The 25,323-nt window shown below is 42.5% G+C and overlaps 1 protein-coding gene across 11 annotated transcripts in view; it reads right to left on the minus strand.

Annotated features, from left to right (window-relative positions):
* nck1b (NCK adaptor protein 1b) overlaps positions 1 to 25,323 on the minus strand; it is a 96,555-nt gene that overhangs the window by 7,600 nt on the left and 63,632 nt on the right. For all 11 annotated transcript variants that reach the window (XR_009809748.1, XR_009809750.1, XR_009809749.1 and 8 more), the window contains one exon: positions 10,767 to 11,491. Coding sequence is in view for 3 of the 11 variants with exons in the window: in XM_061921256.1 (XP_061777240.1) it covers positions 10,767 to 11,491 (725 nt within the window). In the remaining 8 variants the exon portion in view is untranslated. The remainder of the gene's footprint in view (positions 1 to 10,766; positions 11,492 to 25,323) is intronic.

Consider the following 25,323-nt stretch of genomic DNA (forward strand, 5'->3'; position numbering starts at 1 on the left):
ATGAGTTTATATCATGTCTATACTGCCATCACATGTGTTGATATCATGTCTATACTGCCATCACGTGTTGATATCATGTCTATACTACTATCATGTGTTGATATCATTTCTATACTGCTATCATGTTTATATCATGTCCATACTATCATGTGTTTATATCATGTCTATACTGCGATCATATGTGTTGATATCATGTCTATACTGCGATCATGTGTTTATATCATGTCTATACTGCTATCATGTGTTTATATCATGTCTATACTGCTATCATATGTGTTGATATCATGTCTATACTGCGATCATGTGTTTATATCATGTCTATACTGCTATCATGTGTTTATATCATGTCTATACTGCTATCATATGTGTTGATATCATGTCTATACTGCGATCATGTGTTTATATCATGTCTATACGGCTATCTTGTGTTTATATCATGTCTATACTGCTATCATATGTGTTGATATCATGTCTATACTGCTATCATGTGTTGATAGCATGTCTATACTGCTATCATATGTGTTGATATCATGTCTATACTGCTATCATATGTGTTGATATCATGTCTATACTGCTATCATATGTGTTGATATCATGTCTATACTGCTATCATATGTGTTTATATCATGTCTAGACTGCTATCATGTGTGTTGATATTGTGTCTATACTGCTATCATATGTGTTGATATCATGTCTATACTGCTATCATGTGTTTATATCATGTCTATACTGCTTTCATGTGTGTTGATATTGTGTCTATACTGCTATCATATGTGTTGATATCATGTCTATACTGCTATCATGTGTTTATATCATGTCTATACTGCTTTCATGTGTGTTGATATTGTGTCTATACTGCTATCATATGTGTTGATATCGTGTCTGCTGATGTATTTATATATCATTTATGTACATTACTTGAGTACCGGCCGACACCAATAAAAGAAGGCTGATGTGGATATATGTCAAAATGGAACACACTTCACTCTCTCCACGCCCCCACATTGCGGACCCGCGCTGTGCAGAAGATTCTGGGGGATGTGGTTTATTTTTAGACCCCAAGTAAAAGAGCCAGAAAAAAACCGACACACAGGTTTTGCTTGATACGGTCACACCTCACAACATTTTGGAAACCGTAATACTGCAGTATCTACAAAACCATATTATATATATATATATATATACACACACACACACACACACACACACAGTGGGGCAAAAAAGTATTTAGTCAGCCAGCGATTGTGCAAGTTCTCCCACTTAAAATGATGACAGAGGTCTGTAATTTTCATCATAGGTACACTTCAACTGTGAGAGACAGAATGTGAAAAAAAAATCCAGGAATTCAAATTGTAGGAATTTTAAAGAATTTGTAAATGATGGTGGAAAATAAGTATTTGGTCAACCATTCAAAGCTCTCACTGATGGAAGGAGGTTTTGGCTCAAAATCTCACGATACATGGCCCCATTCATTCTTTCCTTAACACGGATCAATCGTCCTGTCCCCTTAGCAGAAAAACAGCCCCCAAGCATGATGTTTCCACCCCCATGCTTCACAGTAGGTATGGTGTTCTTGGGATGCAACTCAGTATTCTTTTTCCTCCAAACACGACCAGTTGAGTTTATACCAAAATGGATACATGGAGATACAGCAGAGGATTGGGAGAATGTCATGTGGTCAGATGAAACCAAAATAGAAGTTTTTGGTATAAACTCAACTCGTCATGTTTGGAAGAAGAAGAATACTGTGGGGTACTAGGATGACAGGGGATGCAAAACAATAACAGTGCAATACGTTTTCATAACATGCTCAGTACTGCCTACTTTCTCTTGTTTTATTCTTATTTTACTGCTATATTTTTATTCTCATTGTTGCTTTGTATTTTTATTCTTATTATAACAATTTTCTATTTTGTTTCCATTCAAACCCCCATTATTTACTTTTTAAATTTGATCTCAATTCTGTACACTGCTGCTGGAATTTAAAATTTCCTGAAGGAACTCTCCTGAAGGAATCAATAAAGTACTCACTATCGATCTATGGAACCGTTTCGGTACAGGGGTTTCGGTTCGGTACGGAGGTTTATTGAACGAGTTTCCACAGGACATATTAAGTAGCGTAAATAATACTCAAAATGCCGGACATTTGAGGCATTTAAGAACCTCTGCCCTGACAGCCCCGCAAAAGAGGACATATCCGGTGAAAAGCTAGCACCAGACATGTCCTCTTTTGCTAGCATGCTAGCAACGACCAGGCTAGGATAGACTGACCATACGTCCTCTTTTCACCGGATATGTCCTCTTTTGCGGGGCTGTCCGGGTGGAGTTTCTTTAATGCCTCAAATGTCCGGCATTTTGAGTTAGGGTTGCGTGTATTAATGTACGTTCACGGTTAAGAAGGTGTTAAAAACAAAACAAATAGTGCACGCAGCAGCATTGGTGAGGGAGGGGCAGAGACAGAGAGAGTGAGAGCGTTATGAAAAACACGCATGCGTCGCCAGGCTCTGCTTTTTATCCATAGATTTATCCGATTTTATTATCTATAGCAGGGGTGCCCACAACTAATGTTTTAAAGGCCCACAGCACATTCTAAAAATAGTATTAAAATAAACAAAAACATAAAAGTGAAATAAAAAAGCTTGAAGGTTAAATATAATTTTAAAAAGTTGCAATGTTGACTAAAAAGCTGTTTTTTTTTTCTTTCAAACTGTCATTGCTCAAAACATAATATTGAATCAAAATCAATGTTATTATGAATTATTGACCTATTCAAGGTTCCGATTACTTCGCATCAAATATTCCACTAAGAAAAATATTTTTGGTGGAAGATTTTGCAAATCTGGTAAATAAATAAGCAAAAAAATTACATTTTGTTGTTTTCTTACTGTACCGAAAATGAAATAAACCGTGACCTCTAAACCGAGGTACGTACCAAAACAAAATGTTTGCGTACCGTTACACCCCTAATATTATATTATATATATATATATATATATATATATATATATATATATATATATATATATATATACATATGTGTGTGTGTATATATATGTATTAAAAAATAAATAAATAAAATAAAAATGTATATGTGTGTATATATATAATAATAATAATAATAATTGATTAGATTTATATCGCGCTTTTCTATTGTTAGATACTCAAAGCGCTCACAGATATATGTATACATATAAATATATATATATATACATATACACACACACACGTGTATATACTGTATATATATATATATATATATATATACACACACACACACACACACGTGTATATACTGTGTGTATATATATATATATGTGTATATATGAATATATATGTGGGTGTATTAATGAATATATATATATATATATATATATATATATATATATATATATATATATATATATATATATATATATATATAAATAGGTGAGGCCTTTAATAGCAGGAACACCATGCCTACCGTCAAGCATGGTGGTGGTAGTATTATGCTCTGGGCCTGTTTTGCTGCCAATGGAACTGGTGCTTTACAGACAGTAAATGGGACGGAGAAAAAGGAGGACTACTTCCAAATTCTTCAGGACAAGCTAAAATCATCAGCCCGGAGATTGGGTCTTGGGCGCACCTGGGCGTTCCAACAGGACGATGACCCCAAGCACATGTCGAAAGTGGTAAAGAAATGGCTAAATCAGGCTAGAATGAAGGTTTCAGAATGGCCTTCCCAAAGTCCTGACTTAAACGTGAGGACAATGCTGAAGAAACAAGTCCATGTCAGAAAACCAACACATTTAGCTGAAGTGCACCAATTTTGTCTAGAAGAGTGGTCAAAAACTCAACCAGAAACTTGTGGATGGCTACCAAAAGCTCCTTATTGCAGTGAAACTTGCCAAGGGACATGGAAGCAAATATTGACATTGCTGTACGTATACTTTTGACCCAGCACATTTTCAGTAGAGCCATAATAAATTCATAAAAGAAGCAAACTTCATGAATGTTTTTTTGTATGTGCTCCAATCACTACATCACAAAAAAATAAGAGTTGTACAAAGTATTGGAAACTCAAGACAGCCATGATATGATGTTCTCTATAAGTGACCATGACTTTACATGTGTTAAACATGCTTGTATTATCATTAAACACCTTTAACTTGTCTTAAAACCTATCCTTCATAAATAATTAAATATAACTTATATAAATGAATGAGGTAGATTCCCTCCACTTGGTCAATTGAAAAGTGGAGAAAAAGTGAAGGCGCCCCTGATCTATTGAATCTTTAGACCGGCTTGTGGTTCATAGAAAGGAGGATTCACTTTTCGCCATCATTTTGGTCTGGTTTGTATTTTTTAATGAAAATGTCCATAAGTTTAGTCACGTTTTGGTCAACTGTGTTTGTTTTAGGGCGGGGCGATATATCGATATACTCAAAATATCGCAGTTTTGTCTCTATATAAGACACGTGTGCAACATGGTAATGTTAGCTGTGATGCTAGAGAGAGAGAGAAGGTGCAAATCTGGTAACAAATGAGGGAATAATTTATTCCCAAGAAAAACAGCACAGGGTGCATCGTCTGGCGGTGGTTTGGCTTCAAGCGGGAAGATGTTGAACAGTTATGCGGCAAAAGCGTTGCTACAAAAAGTAGCACCACAGCTAATTTGTAGCATCATTTGAAATGCACCCGCTAGAGAATGAAGAGTGCTTGAAACTCCGCATGTCAACATCTCTGTCAACAAAATGCCGGAGCAACCATTTCCAGATTGTATGAAAAAAACTAGTCAACAACAGAAGGAGATAACGTCCGCAGGAACCTACCAAATAGCAAAGGACATACACTATTTGAATGAGAATCAGCACCTCCAAGTCCGAGTCCATGGTTCTCGCCCGGAAAAGGGTGGAATGCCATCTCCGGGTTGGGGAGGAGATCCTGCCCCAAGTGGAGGAGTTCAAGTACCTAGGAGTCTTGTTCACGAGTGGGGGAAGAGTGGATGGTGAGATCGACAGGCGGATCGGTGCGGCGTCTTCAGTAATGCGGACGTTGTGCCGACCCCTTGTGGTGAAGAAGGAGCTGAGCCGGAAGGCAAAGCTCTCAATTTACCGGTCGATCTACGTTCCCATCCTCACCTATGGTCATGAGCTTTGGGTCATGACCGAAAGGATAAGATCACGGCCGAAATGAGTTTCCTCCGCCGTGTGGCGGGTCTCTCCCTTAGAGATAGGGTGAGAAGCTCTGCCATCCGGGAGGAACTCAACGTAAAGCCGCTGCTCCTTCACATCGAGAGGAGCCAGATGAGGTGGTTCGGGCATCTGGTCAGGATGCCACCCGAACGCCTCCCTAGGGAGGTGTTTAGGCCACGGGGAAGACCCAGGACACGTTGGGAAGACTATGTCTCCCGGCTGGCCTGGGAACGCCTCGGGATCCCCCGGGAAGAGCTGGACGAAGTGGCTGGGGAGAGGGAAGTCTGGGTTTCCCTGCTTAGGCTGTTGCCCCCGCGACCCAACCTCGGATAAGCGGAAGAAGATGGATGGATGGACTGATACACTATTTGATGATCTATTATGCAGCCCATTTTTATTTGACACTTATTGAAATATCTTGTGTGACATCATGCACAAAAAATGCCCTTCATTAGTTTTAAACTATTGCAATGGTGTTCTGTACAAAAAGTGCACTTGAATTTAGTGTTGTTTTGATATGTCATCTTAGTGACATCATGCACAAAAAAAAGCTTGTTTTAAAATGTCTCTGACAATCTTGCACTTTCGGTTTTGGGATTGACATGAATGTTTGTGCCACGGCTTAATAAATGTTTAATAAATACACTTTTGGTCAATTGACTAAGTTGTGATTTCCCTCTCTGCATGAAAGTTTAAAAGTAGCATGTATGAAGAAGAATGTTTTAATGTAGACACGTAGAATCATCATACTGCTGTGCTTATATGCATCAAGCAGGGGTGTAACGGTACGTGTATTTGTATTCAACCGTTTCGGTACGGGGGTTCCAGTTCGGTGCGGAGGAGTACCAAACAAGTTTCACACGAACATATGAAGTAGCCGCCTGTGTTAAAGTTTTAACAAGCTGCTCCGCTCCGATCTGCCTCTGTGTCTGTCTGTGCACGGCACCCTGCATTGTCCCTCCCACACAACCATCTGATTGGTTACATACAAAGCCAATCAGCAGTGTGCATTCAGAGCGATGTAGTCAGCGCTTTAGCATCGAGATGATATGTGTTTAGCAGGGGAGAAACGGACTCTTCCCAAATTATCCTTAACACTTCCTAGTTAACTAATTTCTAAACATTACTATGAGCCCGTTGACCTTCTAGAAACAAATTGCAGCTCAGCTCGCTCGCAGTTCTGGCTTTAGGTGAAGGCTAGTTAGCTTTTAGCGTAACGTTAACTCATTTTGCGTTGTGTGTGTGTGTGTGTGTGTGTGTGAGTGTTACGGACAGTTGATTGAGGTGTGTTGAAGCAGCAAAAAAGGACATTATATTAAATGAAGAGTTTCTGTCTCTGATAGTGTATATAATAATGTAAGTGCATCATAAAGCCTACATGAAGTCCATGGTGTTCAGGGATGAATAGTCTCTCCTGTTACTATTGTGCTATTTTTTCCAGCTATAGTTACATGAATCATTAGTAATGTAGCAGCCTAGTTTTGAATGGCAGGGTCCCTGCTATCACATGTTGATACAAATATAACATTTACATAATCAAAGTCAACTACAGGCTTCCCAAATGCTGTAATAAATTAAGCATGATGAGCCTCACAATACGAAGATCCTGCAGTCCTGGGTTCAAATCCAGGCTCGGGATCCTTCTGTGTGGAGTTTGCATGTTCTCCCCGTGAATGCGTGGGTTCCCTCTGGGTACTCCGGCTTCCTCCCACCTCCAAAGACATGCACCTGGGGATAGGTTGATTGGCAACACTAAATGGGCCCTAGTGTGTGAATGTGAGTGTGAATGTTGTCTGTCTATCTGTGTTGGCCCTGCGATGAGGTAGCGACTTGTCCAGGGTGTACCCCGCCTTCCGCCCGAGTGTAGCTGAGATAGGCGCCAGCGCCCCCCGCGACCCCAAAAGGGAATATGCGGTAGAAAATGGATGGAGTTGATTTGAAACTGTTTAATGTTAGACTTTTTATATGTAGAAGAAAAGTTGTGTCATTTTATTTAATCCAAGCAACAATTTGAGGCAGTTTAATGTGGATTAACGTGGGCATAATTATTATAGTGTTCCCAATGTTAAAAGGATCACTGATTGTTTACCATCCATCCATCCATCCATTTTCTACCGCTTATTCCCTTTCGGGGTCGCGGGGGGCGCTGGCGCCTATCTCAGCTACAATCGGGCGGAAGGCAGGGTACACCCTGGACAAGTCGCCACCTCATCGCAGGGCCAACACAGATAGACAGACAACATTCACACTCACATTCACACACTAGGGCCAATTTAGTGTTGCCAATCAACCTATCCCCAGGTGCATGTCTTTGGAAGTGGGAGGAAGCCGGAGTACCCGGAGGGAACCCACGCATTCACGGGGAGAACATGCAAACTCCACACAGAAAGATCCCGAGCCTGGATTTGAACCCAGGACTGCAGGACCTTCGTATTGTGAGGCAGACGCACTAACCCCTCTGCCACCGTGAAGCCCCTGATTGTTTACAAATTTGGTAAATAAATAACCAAAACATTTATATTTTGTTTTTTTCTTACTGTACCGAAAATGAACCGAACCCTGACCTCTAAACCGAGGTACGTACCGAACCGAAATTTTTTTGTACCGTTACACCCCTAATATCAAGTGTTCATTCAAGGCTAAGGCAACATATCCAGACATAATATATGATGTATCGTGACATGGCCTAAAAATATCCAGATATTAATAAAAGGCCATATCGCCCAGCCTTACTTCGTTTGAATTACAAACCCTGTTTCCATATGAGTTGGGAAATTGTGTTAGATGTAAATATAAACGAAATACAATGATTTGCAAAATCCCTTTCAACCCATATTCAGTTGAATGCACTACAAAGACAAGATATTTGATGTTCATATTCATAAACTTAATTTTTTTTTGCAAATAATAATGAACTTAGAATTTCATGGCTGCAACACGTGCCAAAGTAGTTGGGAAAGGGCATGTTCACCACTGTGTTACATCACCTTTTCTTTTAACAACACTCAATAAACGTTTGGGAACTGAGGAAACTAATTGTTGAAGCTTTGAGAGTGGAATTCTTTCCCATTCTTGCTTTATGTAGAGCTAAACTTGTTCAACAGTCCGGGGTCTACAATGTCGTATTTTACGCTTCATAATGCGCCACACATTTTCCATGGGAGACTGGTCTGGACTGCAGGCGGGCCAAGAAAGTACCCGCACTCTTTTTTCACGAAGTCACGCTGTTGTAACACGTGCTGAATGTGGCTTGGCATTGTCTTGCTGAAATAAGCAGGGGCATCCATGAAAAAGACGGCACTTAGATGGCAGTAAATGTTGTTCCAAAACCTGTATGTACCTTTCAGCAATAATGGTACCTTCACAGATGTGTAAGTTACCCATTCTTTGGGCACTAATGCACCCCCATACCATTTGAACTTTGCGTCGATAACAGTCTGGATGGTTCGCTTCCCCTTTGGTCCGGATGACACAATGTCGAATATTTCCAAAATCAATTTGAAATGTGGACTCGTCTGACCACAGAACACTTTTCCATTTTGCATCAGTCCATCATAGATGATCTCAGGCCCAGAGAAGCCGGTGGCGTTTCTGGATGTTGTTGATAAATGGCTTTCGCTTTGCATGGTAGAGCTTTAACTTGCACTTACAGATGTAGCGACCAACTGTATTTAGTGACAGTGGTTTTCTGAAGTGTTCCTGAGCCCACTTGGTGATATCCTTTAGAGATTGATGTCGGTTTTTGATACAGTGCCGTCTGAGGGATCGAATGTCACGGTCAACGGCGTGGCGCAGTGGGAGAGTGGCCGTGCGCAACCCGAGGGTCCCTGGTTCAAATCCCACCTATTACCAACCTCGTCATGTCCGTTGTGTGATATCCTTTAGAGATTGATGTCGGTTTTTGATACAGTGCCGTCTGAGGGATCGAATGTCACGGTCAACGGCGTGGCGCAGTGGCAGAGTGGCCGTGCGCAACCCGAGGGTCCCTGGTTCAAATCCCACCTATTACCAACCTCGTCATGCCCATGTGGTGATATCCTTTAGAGATTGATGTCGGTTTTTGATACAGTGCCGTCTGAGGGATCGAATGTCACGGTCAACGGCGTGGCGCAGTGGGAGAGTGGCCGTGCGCAACCCGAGGGTCCCTGGTTCAAATCCCACCTATTACCAACCTCGTCATGTCCGTTGTGTGATATCCTTTAGAGATTGATGTCGGTTTTTGATACAGTGCCGTCTGAGGGATCGAATGTCACGGTCAACGGCGTGGCGCAGTGGCAGAGTGGCCGTGCGCAACCCGAGGGTCCCTGGTTCAAATCCCACCTATTACCAACCTCGTCATGCCCATGTGGTGATATCCTTTAGAGATTGATGTCGGTTTTTGATACAGTGCCGTCTGAGGGATCGAATGTCACGGTCAACGGCGTGGCGCAGTGGGAGAGTGGCCGTGCGCAACCCGAGGGTCCCTGGTTCAAATCCCACCTATTACCAACCTCGTCATGTCCGTTGTGTGATATCCTTTAGAGATTGATGTCGGTTTTTGATACAGTGCCGTCTGAGGGATCGAATGTCACGGTCAACGGCGTGGCGCAGTGGGAGAGTGGCCGTGCGCAACCCGAGGGTCCCTGGTTCAAATCCCACCTATTACCAACCTCGTCATGTCCGTTGTGTGATATCCTTTAGAGATTGATGTCGGTTTTTGATACAGTGCCGTCTGAGGGATCGAATGTCACGGTCAACGGCGTGGCGCAGTGGCAGAGTGGCCGTGCGCAACCCGAGGGTCCCTGGTTCAAATCCCACCTAGTACCAACCTCGTCATGTCCGTTGTGTCCTGAGCAAGACACTTCACCCTTGCTCCTGATGGGTGCTGGTTGGCGCCTTGCATGGCAGCTCCCTCCATCAGTGTGCGAATGGGTAAATGTGGAAGTAGTGTCAAAGCGCTTTGAGTACCTTGAAGGTAGAAAAGCGCTATACAAGTACAACCCATTTATTTATTTATCAATCAATTTTGGTTTCTGGCCATGCCGCTTACGTGGAGTGATTTCTCCAGATTCTCTGAACCTTTTGATGATATTATGGATCGTAGATGTTGAAATCCCCAAATTTCTTGTAATCGCACTTTGAGAAACGTTGTTCTTAAACTGTTTGACAAGAAAGGATGGGGCGAGGTACACCCCTTTGTCCACAACTGCGTGAGCAAATAGTCAAAGACTGAGCATTTTTGGGGAAGCTGTTTTTATACCCAATCATGGCACCCACCGCCTGCACACCTGTGGGATGTTCCAAATAAGTGTTTGATGAGTATTTCTCAACTTTATCAGTATTTATTGCCACCTTTCCGAACTTTTTTGTCATTTGTTGCTGGCATCAAATTCTAAAGTTAATGATTATTTGCAAAAAAAATGTTGGAGTTTGAACATCAAATATGTTGTCTTTGTAGCATATTCAACTGAATATGGCTTGAAAAGGATTTGCAAATCATTGTATTCTGTTTATATTTACATCTAACACAATTTCCCAACTCATATGGAAACAGGGTTTGTAGTTCTGGTCTTATTTTCCTCAAGGATAGGTAAGAGGTAACTGCTGGCGACTCACCGACGACTCGCTGTCCCGAATGAGGAAGTCTCCCTCCACGCCGCGCTGGTTGAGCGCCACCTCGGCCTGGTGGCGCGTCACCTTGCCGTAGTACCACTCCTTCCCTGCGAAGCGGCCGCTTCCCGACGGCGAGATGTAGTCGCAGTCGGGCGTGGGCGGCCCCGCCGCGCTCTTGTCCAGCACCGTCACGTAGTTCTTGGGGACCAGGCCCAGCTGGCCGTCCGCCTTGCGACACTTCCACCACTCGGGGTCGTTCTCGGGCTTCTCCACCACCTCCATCACCTCGCCCTTCTCGAAGTTCAGCTCCTCGTCGTTGTCCGAGCTGAAGGGGTAGAGCGCCTGCACCGTGTGCAGCACGCGGTTGCCGTTGGCCGTGCTGTTGACCACCGCCGCCAGCTTCTCCGTGAGCGAGCCGGACGGGTCGCACGGGCCGCCGCCCCCCGCCGTCCCGTCCATGTCCTCCGTCACGTAGTTGGAGGGGAACCAGCCGGAGCGTCCGTTGTAGCTGCCGCGCCACCAGCCGTCGCTGCACTTCTCCATCACCACCACCCGCGTGCCCTTCACCAGCGACAGCTCGTCTTCGCGCTCCGCCGTGTAGCTGAACTTGACCAGGGCGGGCAGGTTGAGGTCGTAGAGGCGCTCGCCGTTGTCGGCGTACATGTCGGCGTCGGCGTTGGAGGCCGTGTCCCTCATTCCTCCCTTCCTGCTCTTCACCTTCCCAATTCCTGAGGACACACCCATGACAACGGTCAATCCAGAGTGCAATTGATGAGCAAAATTACGACTTTAAGCGGCTACTTTTTTTTCCTGCGCTTTGAACCCTGCGGCTTATAAAACAGTGCATATCATTTGTACATTTTTCTTGGCAAATAGTTAAAAAAAACAAAAACTAGCAAATATCCAGTATATGTTTTAATTTTTGTGTTATGGCATCATCTTTTGGACACTGCACTGTCCTAATGTGTAGACTAGAGCTTTCAACCGGAAGTAAAAGTGTTGTTCCGTCTTCAACAAAGTTAACCATGAGTACCACAGTATTTTATTACTGGGTAACACGGTACTCATGGTTAATTTTGTAGAAAGCAAGATTGTACAGTATACCAGTAGTAATAAAGTACTGTGGTACTCATGGTTAACTTAGTAGAAGACAGAACGACACTTACGTATACTTGAAAGCTATACTATACAACCTTACTTCTTACAGAGTTAAAGTACTGTGGTACTAATGGTTAACGTTGTAGAAAGTCGCGTACAGTATTTCATTATTACCTGGATACTGTACAACCTTACTTTCTACAAAATTAACCATGAGTACCACAGTACTTTATTACTACCGGTACACTGTACAACCCTACTTTCTACAAAGTTAAAGTACTATGATATTAATGGTTAATTTTGTAGAAAGTAGGGTTGTAGAGTATACAGGTAATAATAAAGTACTGTGGTACTCATGGTTAACTTTGTAGAAAGTAGGGTTGTACATTGTACAGGTAGTAATAACCATTAGTACCAGTACCACAGTACTTTATTACTACCGGTACACTGTACAACCCTACTTTCTACAAAGTTAAAGTACCGTGGTATTAATGGTTAAATTTGTAGAAAGTAGGGTTGTACAGTGTACAGGTAGTAATAACCATTAGTACCACAGTACTTTATTACTACCGGTACACTGTACAACCTTTCTTTCTAAAAAGTTAAAGTACTGTGTTACTAATGTAGTACAATGTAAGTACACTGTAAGTACTTTATTACTACCGGTACACTGTACAAAACTACTTTCTACAAAGTTAACCATTAGTACCAGAGTACTTTATTACTACCGGTACACTGTACAACCCTACTTTCTACAAAGTTAACCATTAGTACCAGAGTACTTTATTACTACCGGTACACTGTACAACCCTACTTTCTACAAAGTTAACCATTTGTACCACAGTACTTTATTACTACCAGTACACTGTACAACCCTACTTTCTACAAAGTTAAACATGAGTACCACAGTACTTTATTACTACCAGTAGACAGTACAACCCTACTTTCTACAAAGTTAACCATGAGTACCACAGCACTTTATTACTACCAGTACACTGTACAACCCTACTTCCTACAAAGTTAACTATAAGTGCCACAGTACTTTATAACTACCGGTACACTGTACAACCCTACTTCCAACAAAGTTAACCATGAGTACCACGACACTTTATTACTACCGGTACACTGTACAACCCTAGTTTCTACGAAGTTAACCATTAGTACCACAGTATTTTATTACTAGCGGTACACTGTACAACCCTACTTTCTACAAAGTTAACCATTAGTACCAGAGTACTTTATTACTACCGGTACACTGTAAAACCCTACTTTCTACAAGTTAACCATTAATACCACAGTACTTTATTACTACCGGTACACTGTACAACCCTAGTTTCCAGAAAGTTAACCATTAGTACCACAGTACTTTATTACTAGCGGTACACTGTACAACTCTACTTTCTACAAAATTAACCATTAGTACCACAGTACTTTATTACTACCGGTACACTGTACAACCCTACTTCCAACAAAGTTAACCATGAGTACCACGACACTTTATTACTACCGGTACACTGTACAACCCTAGTTTCTACAAAGTTAACCATGAGTACCACAGTACTTTATTACTACCGGTACACTGTACAGCCGTACTTTCTACAAAATTAACCATTAGTACCACAGTACTTTATTACTATCAGCATGCTGTACAACCCTAGTTTCTACAAAGTTAACCATTAGTACCACAGTACTTTATTACTACTGGTATACTGTACAACCCTACTTTCTACAAAGTTAAAGCAGAGAAAAGCAATCTGCAAGTATGCAAGGGAGTGAATGTCAACCCACGAATAGGCGGCCATTTACTGTAGTGTCAACAAATATCCCAGACAGCAGTAATAAGAATTAGGGGTCATGCCAAATTAAGGGTGTGTAAGTAGGACACACACACACACACACACACACACACATACTACATTCTTAAGGATTAAACCTAAGAAGGAAAAAAAAGCAATTCTGCTGATATTGAAGAAAAGAGCAGCTGCTTTTTAAAGCCGGTGGAAAACAAGGGAGGGAAAAGTGCATTCAAAGAATTAGCGAGTGGACAAAATGAAGTGTTTGCAGTCCACTCAGAGACCAAGTGGACTTGGAAGACTGGATCGGCTCCAGTTGGGAACAGGTGGCCTGGAGATCATGCAAGAAGTCCCCAGCATGATGTCACTCCCACAGTCAGCAGCAACAACTAAAACATGCTTTCAGAGAGGAGATCCACAGCCATGAGAAAGGTTTATTTACAAAAAATAATACATGTAACTATGAAAAAAGCACACATTATTAACGATTCATCTCCGATTAAGACGTTGTTTTTGTGGAAAGAAAAATGGAAGCTGCCCAAATCCCATCGGGTTCATGGACTTCATAGAACCATGGGGTTCATGGACTTCATAGAACCATGGGGTACATGGACTTCAAAGTACCATCAGGTACATGGACTTCAAAGTTCCATCTGGTACATGGACTTCAAAGGACTTCAAAGTACCATCGGGTACATGGACTTCAAAAGTACCATCGGGTACATGGACTTCAAAGTACCATCGGGTACATGGACTTCAAAGTACCATCGGATACATGGACTTCAAAAGTACCATCGGGTACATGGACTTCAAAAGTACCATCGGGTTCATAGACTTTAAAGTACCAGCGGGTACATGGAGTTCAAAGTACCATCGGGTACATGGACTTCAAAGGACTTCAATCCGGTACATGGACTGCAAAGGACTTCAAAGGACCATCAGGTACATGGACTTGAAAGTACCATCGTGTACATGGACTTCAAAGGACTTCAAAGTACCATCGGGTACATGGTCTTCAAAGTAACAATTGGGTACATTGACTTCAAAGTACCATCGGGTACATGGACTTCAAAGGACTTCAAAGTACCATCGGGTACATGGTCTTCAAAGTAACAATTGGGTACATTGACTTCAAAGTACCATCGGGTACATGGACTTCAAAGTACCAGCGGGTACATGGACTTCAGAGTATCATCGGGTGCATGGACTTCAAAGTACCATCGGGTGCATGGACTTCAAAGTAACAATCGAGTACATGGACTTCAAAGTACCATCGGGTACATGGACTTCAAAGTAACAATCGGGTACATGGACTTCAAAGTACCATTGGGTACATTGACTTCAAAGTACCACCGGGTACATGGACTTCAAAGTACCAGCGGGTACATGTACTTCAAAGTACCAGCGGGTACATGGACTTCAAAGTAACATCGGGTACAAGGACTTCAAAGTACCATCGGGTACATGGATTTCAAAATACCATCGAGTACATGGATTTCAAAGTACTAATGGAGTACATGGATTTCAAAGTACTAATGGAGTACATGGATTTCAAAGTAACATCGAGTACATGGATTTCAAAGTACTAATCGAGTACATGGATTTCATGTACTATGTGCGCACGCTCCGTCTCGGTCTGGCATCTCTCCTCGCGCTGTCATGTTTGTTTTGGGCACTTTGGGGGCGGGAATGGTTAGACGGCCCCTTCTTTCTGATTGGCTCTGAGCGCTGTCAGTCAATGGCAACGTGGCGGCCATCTTACCCCAGGCAGCTGGCCCCGCCCAGTACATAGTTGTCAAGGAACATGTACTATTTAAATAACCATAATTTGCTCAATTTTCAACTCATTTCCAAACGGTTCGATTTGTCATAAATGTCAGGTTTTCATGGGGCTATCATGGCTGAACAAGTAAGTCTTACACTATTATCTCTCAGATGTAATTTGCCTAATGTATGGAGCTAGCTTTTTTTGTTGTTTTTTTAAAGACATATTTTTAACTCTGCCATCTATACTGATCTGGGCTGATATCTAATTTTCCATAGTTTGAGTTGTTTGCAGAAACCTAAATACTTTGTATAGTAATATTGAAACCATATTCATTATTTGTAGTGATAACCTGTCATTCATTATTCTACTAAAATAGTAATTGCAATCATAACAATAATAGGCCCATATGCTAATCATGTGGTCCTGATATGAAGTACGCATAGATAAGTGGGTTCGGGTAGACTCTGGTGTAAACTTAAAGTATAGATAGAGGAAAGAAAATTAATAGTCCCCCATTGTGGCATACATTCAATATTTACATATACAAATATTAAATAAATAAAAATATTTTTTAAAACAGACAAGTGAGGATGGAAAACATATTTGAAAATATAATTTCCATCATTGACTGACATCTGTCGACTGGTTGTATGTGTATGAAAAGAGAGATCTTGATCTTGACACAAATTCTAAAAAGTCTAAATTTAGTGGAATTGTGGAAAATCCCAATTGAATTTTATCTAAAAGTCTTTCAAGAAGGTAATGTCTCATCTGTTGAAAGGACAACACATAGTTAATGAAGTGTGAATCTCGCTCAAATTAATGGGGAAATCGTCGATTTCTCGGTCCGAATCGCTCTCGCTGTTGGTGGCCATGATTGTAAACAATGTTCAGATGTGAGGAGCTCCACAACCCGTGACATCACGCGCCCATCGTCTTCTACTTCCGGTATAGGCTAAGGCTTTTTTATTAGCGACCAAAAGTTGCGAACTTTATTGTCGATGTTCTCTACTAGGGCTGGGCGATAAAACGATAACGATATATATCGCGATAGACATGTGATCGATATCAATAGAAAATGGGGTCGATAGAACGTTCGATAATTTCACTGAGTTCTGTTGGAAAAAAATAGTAAGAAACACAGAGACGGACCCGCACGACATTCTGGGGGGTGTAGGCAAAGGAAGGGCTTTAGCCTCTCGACCTATCACCGCAAGGCATTCTGGGAAATGCTAACAGGGGGAAAAAAAAAGCAACGATCGATCGCTACTTTTATTAGTAGATTGCACAGTTCAGTACATATTACAATTGACCACTAAATGGTAACACCCCAATAAGTTTTTCAACTTGTTTAAGTCGGGGTCCACGTTAATCAACGAAACGGGAATATGAGTGAAAAACATGTCTAAATATTTATTCTACGCTATTTATGCAATATTAAAAAAAATTGTGAAAAACGGCATTAATTATTCGGTATTCGGCCTTCGGCCAAGAGTTTAAATTTTATTCGGCTTTGGCCACAAATTTTCATTTCGGTGCATCCCTAATGGCAATATGGCGAAATGATCAAGTATGACACATAGAATGGACCTGCTATCCCCGTTTAAATAAGAACATCTCATTTCAGTAGGTCTTGAATAAAAAAGCACTGTACATCATAATGGCGGCTACAGTTTTGATGTTAAAGGTCTTAAACAGGGGTGCCCATTACGTCGATCGCGAGCTACCAGTCGACCGCGGTGGGTGTGTCAGTCGATCTCCAGCCAGGCTTTTAAAAAAAATAGACCTAAAAATGAGTGATCATCAATCTTCACCAAGACGTCACTTAAATGACATTCACGGTACCGGAGGGTCTTGTGAGATGACGCTGGCTGCTGCAAGATCATTATTATTAAAATATGACCGAGAGGAAGGCGAGAAACACTTTTTATTTCAACAGACTCTCGCGCCGTACCTTCCGTCAAAACTCTAAAGGCCGACTGCACATTTCCTATCTTCACAATAAAAGCCCTGCTTCATGCTGCCTGCGCTAACTAAATAAGAGTCTCGGAAAACTGGCGTGCACAAGAATCCTCAGAAAGCTGGCGTGCACATCACTTGTGCACGCCAGCTTTCCGAGACTCTTATTTTGTTAGCGCAGGCAGCATGAAGCAGGGCTTTTATTGTGAAGATAGGAAATGTGCAGTCGGCCTTTAGAGTTTTGACGGAAGGGACGGCGCGAAAGTCTGTTGAAATAAAAAGTGTTTCTCGCCTTCCTCTCTGTCATTTTTTCATAATAATGATCTGGCAGCAGCCAGCGTCATCTCACAAGACCCTCGGGTGCCGTGAATGTCAATCAAGCAAGCTACGGAATTTGCCGCCAATGTTTTTCTTGTAAAGTGTATGGAAGCTGGATGAATTAGATGCCAAAAACCAACCACTTTCATGTGGTATTGTACAGAAAGGACAACTTTTTTTGTCCTCCATTTGAAAATGTGGGCGTTATCATCATTACTGTCTGATTCCAATCAATGCAAGTCATCAGAATCAGGTAATACACAAACTTATATTCTTGTCTTCGTGAAAGAAAGACATCTATATGTGTTACACATGCTTGTATTATCATTAAACACATTTAACTTGTTTACAAAAATGTCTCTGTCATAAAAAAATAAATATAAATGATATATATAAATGAGATAGATCCCCTCGAGTTGGTCAATTGAAAAATAGCTCGCCTGCAGAAAAAGTGTGGGCACCCCTGGTCTAAAAGAAATTACGTAAAACGTCCGGGGGGCCGGATTGTGAATCTTAACGGGCCGCAAGTGTGTATTTTGCCCATGTCTGGTCTACAGCAACCCAAAAGCGGGATTAGCGGCCCCTTTAGCTCTCTTGTGGAGCCTGCAGAAGCCCAAGGCGGAGCTCTGGCAGGCTTGTGATCCCAGCCTTACTGGACAAGAATGTCTACTTGGCAGCACGGTGCACTCAGATGATGCGGGTCACGCTTGGTTCCTACTTTCCAAGAGGCCGGAGAGCACTTTCAGGACTCCCACTCCCAGCTCTTGGGCGAAAAGGAGCGCGCTTTTCAAAAATCCAGATGACGGTTGCGCTGTTGTTTGCATGACGGCGAGTCAGCTGGTTGAAATTACACAGGGTGTAGTTTGTTTTCTGAGAAGGAGAACGTGTCACGTGGCCAGACGGAACCACGAAGGAACATTAATTGTTCCCGACTCAAGGAGCAGAGACACATTTGACGGTAGCGCCGAGAGGCATGCGTCAAATTGCTTCCAGGTAGAGGCTGTTATTAGTCACAGACTGCAGCTTTACTCGCGCCCGACTGAAACTACAAGCAGTTCTGACAAGTGACGAAAGATGGAGACGTGTTTCTGGAAGTGTCTCCTCGGCAGCTGCAAATGTCCCTGTTTTGTCTGCATAAATAAAGCTTTTCTTTTGGCTGCGAAACGTGACAACTGAGCGCTTATGTCCCCGATGCTATCGCCCTGTCGGGGGTTGATTCCTGCTTCCTGCTTCCTGCTTCATGCGGAGGAAGGGCTTTGCATTGGAAACAGCACACTGCCTGAGGGCTCGGCATTTGACTAGATGTTCCATCTGGGTCAGGCTGATAACAGGAAGTTGACATTTGAATGTGCGGTGAAGCTACAGGTATGTGGGAATGATGTTTGGGAGGTCGATACACGCATCAGATCTCTGATAGTCCTCAGCCAAAACCTGCGCGATCACATTAACTAAATGTTGGAATAAGGATGTAGAAGTTATCACACAACTCTTATGCTTAAAGGCTGTTGCTATAGTTGTTATCAATTGTGCTGAAGTAGTACTTTTCTATCTGTGCAATTGGACAACTTGCAATCTTGGATTGCGAGTCGTCTCGTATCAGTGTTTGTGTCCAAAGGCGAACATAGAGTATTGTGACGCACACCGAGCAGAGACAGGGCAATATCACGTGTGTCAGCACTAGAGATGTCCGATAATGGCTTTTTTGCCGATATTGTCCAACTCTTAACTACTGATTCCGATATCAACAGATACTGATATATACAGTCGTGGAATTAACACATTATTATGCCTAATTTTGTTGTGATGCCCCGCTGGATGCATTCAACAATGTAACAAGATTTTCCAAAATAAATCAACTCAAGTTATGAAAAAAAATGCCAATATAGCACTGCCATATTTATTATTGATTAATAACAAAGTACTTTACTTTTTTTTTAAACATGCCTCAAAACAGCAGCTAAGAATTTGGGACATGCTCTCCCGGAGAGAGCATGAGGAGGCAGAGTTGGGCTGGGTTGGGGCGGCGGGAGGTGTATATTTTAGCCTCACGTAAGAGTTAGTGCTGCAAGGGTTACTGGGTATTTTTTCTGTTGTGTTACGGTGCGGATGTTTTTCCGAAATGTGTTTGTCATTCTTGTTTGGTGTGGCGCATATTTGTAACAGTGTTAAAGTTGTTTGTACGGCTACCCTCAGTGTGACCTGTATGGCTGTTGACCAAGTATGCTTTGCATTCACTTGTGTGTGAAATGACCCTCCTTCCTTCAGAAGCAGCCTCAGTGATGTAACCAGGGACCTCCCGAATAAATATTGGAGGACGTGGGCTGTGCCCTAGGGCGTAGGTTGGAACTGTAATTGAGTTTAGTTTAGTTTAGTTTATCAAGGATCCCTATTAGTCTACACCGCAGAGGAGCCTATTCTTCCTGGGGTCCAGGCGGCAAAACCTCACACAATCACAAAACAAAAGATTACAATGCAGTACAACATGATCAAATAATAAAATGTTGTAATACAAAAATAACAACAACAAAGAACCCAAAAAAAACCCAATAACTTTGAGTTTACATAATAATGTTCGTACCAAAGATAAAAAGAGCAATATATATATATATATATATATCTATATATATATATATATATATATATACACATATATATATATATATACATATATATATATATATACATATATATAGAGAGAGATGCGCGGATAGGCAAATATATCATTATGTTTGCTGCTAGCGGGGTGTATAAAAGTCAGGTGTATCATGGATACAAAGGATTCTGGGTATTTGTTGTGTTGCGTTTATGTTGTGTTACTGGGAGGATGTTCTCCCGAAATGTGTTTGTCATTCTTGTTTGGTGTGGCTTCACAGCGTGGCGCATATTACTAAGAGTGTTCAAATTGTTTATATCACAACCATTAGCCACACACAACATGTTGCTGGACTGACAAGCAGACCGAACATGCTGTAGAAGGCGACAAAAGCCAATGGCTTCATAGCACGCCCTAGTACTTATAACTGGGGGACTGCCAGCAGTCAGTCTAGAGAATGTTTGCGTCTCCTGTTGTCTTTTTCGCTTTGTGACACGGGTCCTAAATGGCTCTTTGAATGGTAAAGGATACCAATCCCAGAACCATGTATATCAAATATTTCCGAATGGTTCAACCGCCACCCGCCTGAATCTAATTAAAATCTATTTTTTCGTCATGTCACCCGCCCGACCCGCAGTTTACCCGTGGTATCCGCGGATGAGACCGCAAACCGCACATCTCTAATATATATATATATATATATATTTTTTTTGCAACAATAAAAAAGAACCAATGGCCTAAAATACACACAGTGTACCAAAGACAAACAATAAGTGACGAAAAAGTACCATCCATTTTCTACTGCTTTTCCCATAATCAATAAAATAGTCAATAATCAATAAAACCAGTCACAACATTAGGTACAATCTAAAATAATCTCATTCCGCAATGAGTGTACAGCCCAATACGTCTCTCCTCATTGTTAAAAATTGAGCTGTCTTTGAATGATTCCTTGCTTTCTTGTCTGTCTGTTTGATAGATGGCATCAGTGTTTGAACCTGACACTATCCGTAATGAAAAGTACCAAAATGTGTTTGATACTTTTCAAAATAAAAGGTAAAAAAAAATGTTTGCCTTTATTTTAACAGAGCCTGCAGAGCCACACTTAAAGCGTCACCTTTGTTAGTTTCCAAGCCAAAATACGGAGGCACCGTCTCTGCTTGTAAGTGCTCTGTGCGTGTGTGGACTCGCATGTGCCTCTACTCATGTTACCCGCGATGTCACCACGGTCTAACGTCATGTCCATAAATAAATTAAAAAGTACAGGTATTTTTCAAAGGGTTGAAGGATCCGGTTTGGTGGCTGCGGGATTAGGTCTCTGCTTTTTGCAGATGATGTGGTCCTGATGGCTTCATCTGGCCAGGATCTTCAGCTCTTACTGGATCGATTCGCAGCCGAGTGTAAAGCGACCGGTATGAGAATCAACACCTCCAAGTCCGAGTCCATGGTTCTCGCCCGGGAAAGGGTGTAGTGCCATCTCCGGGTTGGGGAGGAGACCCTGCCCCAAGTGGAGGAGTTCAAGTACCTCGGAGTCTTGTTCACGAGTGAGGGAAGAGTGGATCGTGAGATTGACAAGCTGCGTTTTCAGTAACGCGGACACTGTATTGATCCGTTGTGGTGAAGAAGGAGCTGAACCGGAAGGCAAAGCTCTCAATTTACCTACGTTCCCATCCTCACCTATGGTCATGAGCTTTGGGTTATGACCGAAAGGACAAGATCACGGGTGCTAGTTTGGATCTCTCCCTTAGAGATAGGGTGAGAAGCTCTGCCATCCGGGAGGAACTCAAAGTAAAGCCGCTGCTCCTTCACATCGAGAGGAGCCAGATGAGGTGGTTCGAGGATCTGGTCAGGATGCCACTCGAACGCCTGCCTAGGGAGGTGTTTAGGGCACGTCCGACCGGTAGGAGGGCACTGGGAAGACCCAGAACATGTTGGGAAGACTATGTCTCCCGGCTAGCCTGGCATTACCTCGGGGATCCCCCGGGAAGAGCTAGACGAAGTGGCTGGGGAGAGGGAAGCTTAGGCTGCGGCCCCCGCGATCCGACCTCGGATAAGCGGAAGAAGATGGAGGTATATTTCAAAGGCAGTATAGTACTATGAACTTTATACTTTGCTACCCTAAAGGGGAAATAACTTATTGTGAACTTTAACCTTCCTCTTGTGTTAGCTTTCTGTTACCATCTCTTATGTTAACGGGTCGGTTTTGACCCATGTCTTAAATCAGCTGTAAAATACACTAAAAACAATTATCTATCATCCAATTTGTTTCTCGTCTCTTGGTTACCTTGTTAGGCTTCCTTATCCTTGAAAATATTGGTTTTAATGTTTTTGGTTTGGGCCATTGGGCCTTTTTTTGTCAGTATACCCCTCGATTTCAATTTTTAAAAATGGTAAAACGAACCTCAAGAGAATCATATAAATAAAAAAAAGGTTGTTGTGTTACCTAACTATTACTAAGGGGTATTAGAACACATCTCTTAAATAAATGTGTTTTATTTATTTTTTCATTTTAAGAATTTTAACTATAGTAACATCTATGGTGTTACGGGTCAATTTCGACCCATTTATATTTACTTCAAGAAAAAGGCTAAAAAGTATTTTTTCCAGCAACAGAAATCCAACATCAAACAACCGATCAAGCAAATGAAACCAAGAGAAATAGATTACTAGTTCCAAAACTAATAAAAAAAACAAAATCAGAGTGGCAAAAAGTGACACTTTTAGTGTCCGTCTTTTTTTTTTTTTTTACAGGATAACAAGGTAAAATGAGAATCCACTAAAGCTCACATGATTGGGAGAGGAGCTGGCTGTCAGTGTGTTCAGTTTTGGCTCTTATCATTGCTTTATCATCTTATTTTTATAACTGGGTCGAAACCGACCCTAACAACACCAAGGGCATAATTTCGACCAGAGCATTTAATAATTTAGTGAAAAAAATTAAAATGTTTTATTTTGTTGACAAAGAGGTTCCTCCATCCATCCATTTTCTACCGCTTATTCCCTTTCGGGGTCGCGGGGGGCGCTGGCGCCTATCTCAGCTACAATCGGGCGGAAGGCAGGGTACACCCTGGACAAGTCGCCACCTCATCGCAGGGCCAACACAGATAGACAGACAACATTCACACTCACATTCACACACTAGGGCCAATTTAGTGTTGCCAATCAACCTATCCCCAGGTGCATGTCTTTGGAAGTGGGAGGAAGCCGGAGTACCCGGAGGGAACCCACGCATTCACGGGGAGAACATGCAAACTCCACACAGAAAGATCCCGAGCCTGGATTTGAACCCAGGACTGCAGGAACTTCGTATTGTGAGGCAGACGCACTAACCCCTCTGCCACCGTGAAGCCCAAAGAGGTTCCTGACAAAGTCAAAAAGCTTTGATGCAAAAAAATAAATGTATGTGGTGTTTTTTATGCATTTAAAAACTAAAACGGGTCGAAGGTTAAAGGATACTTCTTCACAAACCGCAACACTTCAGTGCTGATAGCTAAAACATGACGAAAGAATAGAATCTTCGACATCACATTCTTTTTCCTGAGCGTTTCCCGGAGGGGGCGACGCAGGGAAGGGGAGCAATGACCGACCGGCGCGTTAATGAGCAGCAACAGAAAAGTGTTTACAGATGAGGTGTGCGCGGCCCGAGGAGGCGAACGTGTTGTCGGGTGAGCACACAGGAACTGGTTTGCTTTTTAAACTCCGGCCTGCCTCTGCTGACTGCTCGTCCATTGTCCGCCCCAGGCCCTCTCGACCCCTCAGCTTCCCTTCATTCCAGGGCTCTTCCTCTGCGGACGACAACACCCCGCGTCAGGCTGTCTGCCGGAGCCCGGAGGACACAATGTAATAAAGTCTTTGCTGACACCTGCCTCCACTGTGCACAATGTGACAGTTTTTCCTGCAGCGTGTTCTTTGGGGGGTATAGTTTGATGTCTTCTTTACACACAAAAATAGCTACAAACACGGCTGAGCAGGAAATGCGCAAAACCTTTTTTCAACCGGGGCGCTCTGACACATGAAAGCGGGCCGCCATCAGGCCCACAGAAGTCCTTTTGGCTTTGGTTTGATTCTGAACGCAGCAGATGAGCAAGGATGGGAGATATGGCTGAATTGTAGCATTAGCTGATATGCTAACAGGTTTACGAGTGCCTGTGTTGGTATTATCAATCAATCAATGTTTACTTATATAGCCCTAAATCACTAGTGTCTCAAAGGGCTGCACAAACCACTACGACATCCTCGGTAGGCCCACATAAGGGCAGGGAAAAACTCACACCCAGTGGGACGTCGGTGACAATGATGACTATGAGAACCTTGGAGAGGAGGAAAGCAATGGATGTCGAGCGGGTCTAACATGATACTGTGAAAGTTCAATCCATAATGGATCCAACACAGTCGCGAGAGTCCAGTCCAAAGCGGATCCAACACAGCAGCGAGAGTCCCGTTCACAGCGGAGCCAGCAGGAAAACATCCCAAGCGGAGGCGCCTGTGTATCCCCAGCCGATACACAGGCGAGCAGTACATGGCCACCGGATCGGACCGGACCCCCTCCACAAGGGAGAGTGGGACAAAGAAGAAAAAGAAAAGAAACGGCAGATCAACTGGTCGAAAAAGGGAGTCTATTTAAAGGCTAGAGTATACAAATGAGTTTTAAGGTGAGACTTAAATGCTTCTACTGAGGTGGCATCTCGAACTGTTACCGGGAGGGCATTCCAGAGTACTGGCGCCCGAAATGAAAACACTCTATAGCCCGCAGACTTTTTTTGGGCTTTAGGAATCACTAATAAGCCGGAGTCCTTTGAACGCAGATTTCTTGCCGGGACATATGGTACAATACAATCGGCAAGATAGGATGGAGCTAGACCGTGTAGTATTTTATACGTAAGTAGTAAAACCTTAAAGTCACTAAGTTACAAGTCATTATGCTGTTATCTACCGCCCCCCCAGGGCCCTATTCGGACTTTGTCAATGAATTCTCAGAGTTCGTTGCTGATCTAGTGACACACGCCGATAATATAATCATAATGGGGGACT

Source organism: Nerophis ophidion, linkage group LG15, assembly GCF_033978795.1.
Source record: "Nerophis ophidion isolate RoL-2023_Sa linkage group LG15, RoL_Noph_v1.0, whole genome shotgun sequence".
Lineage (NCBI taxonomy): Eukaryota > Metazoa > Chordata > Actinopteri > Syngnathiformes > Syngnathidae > Nerophis > Nerophis ophidion.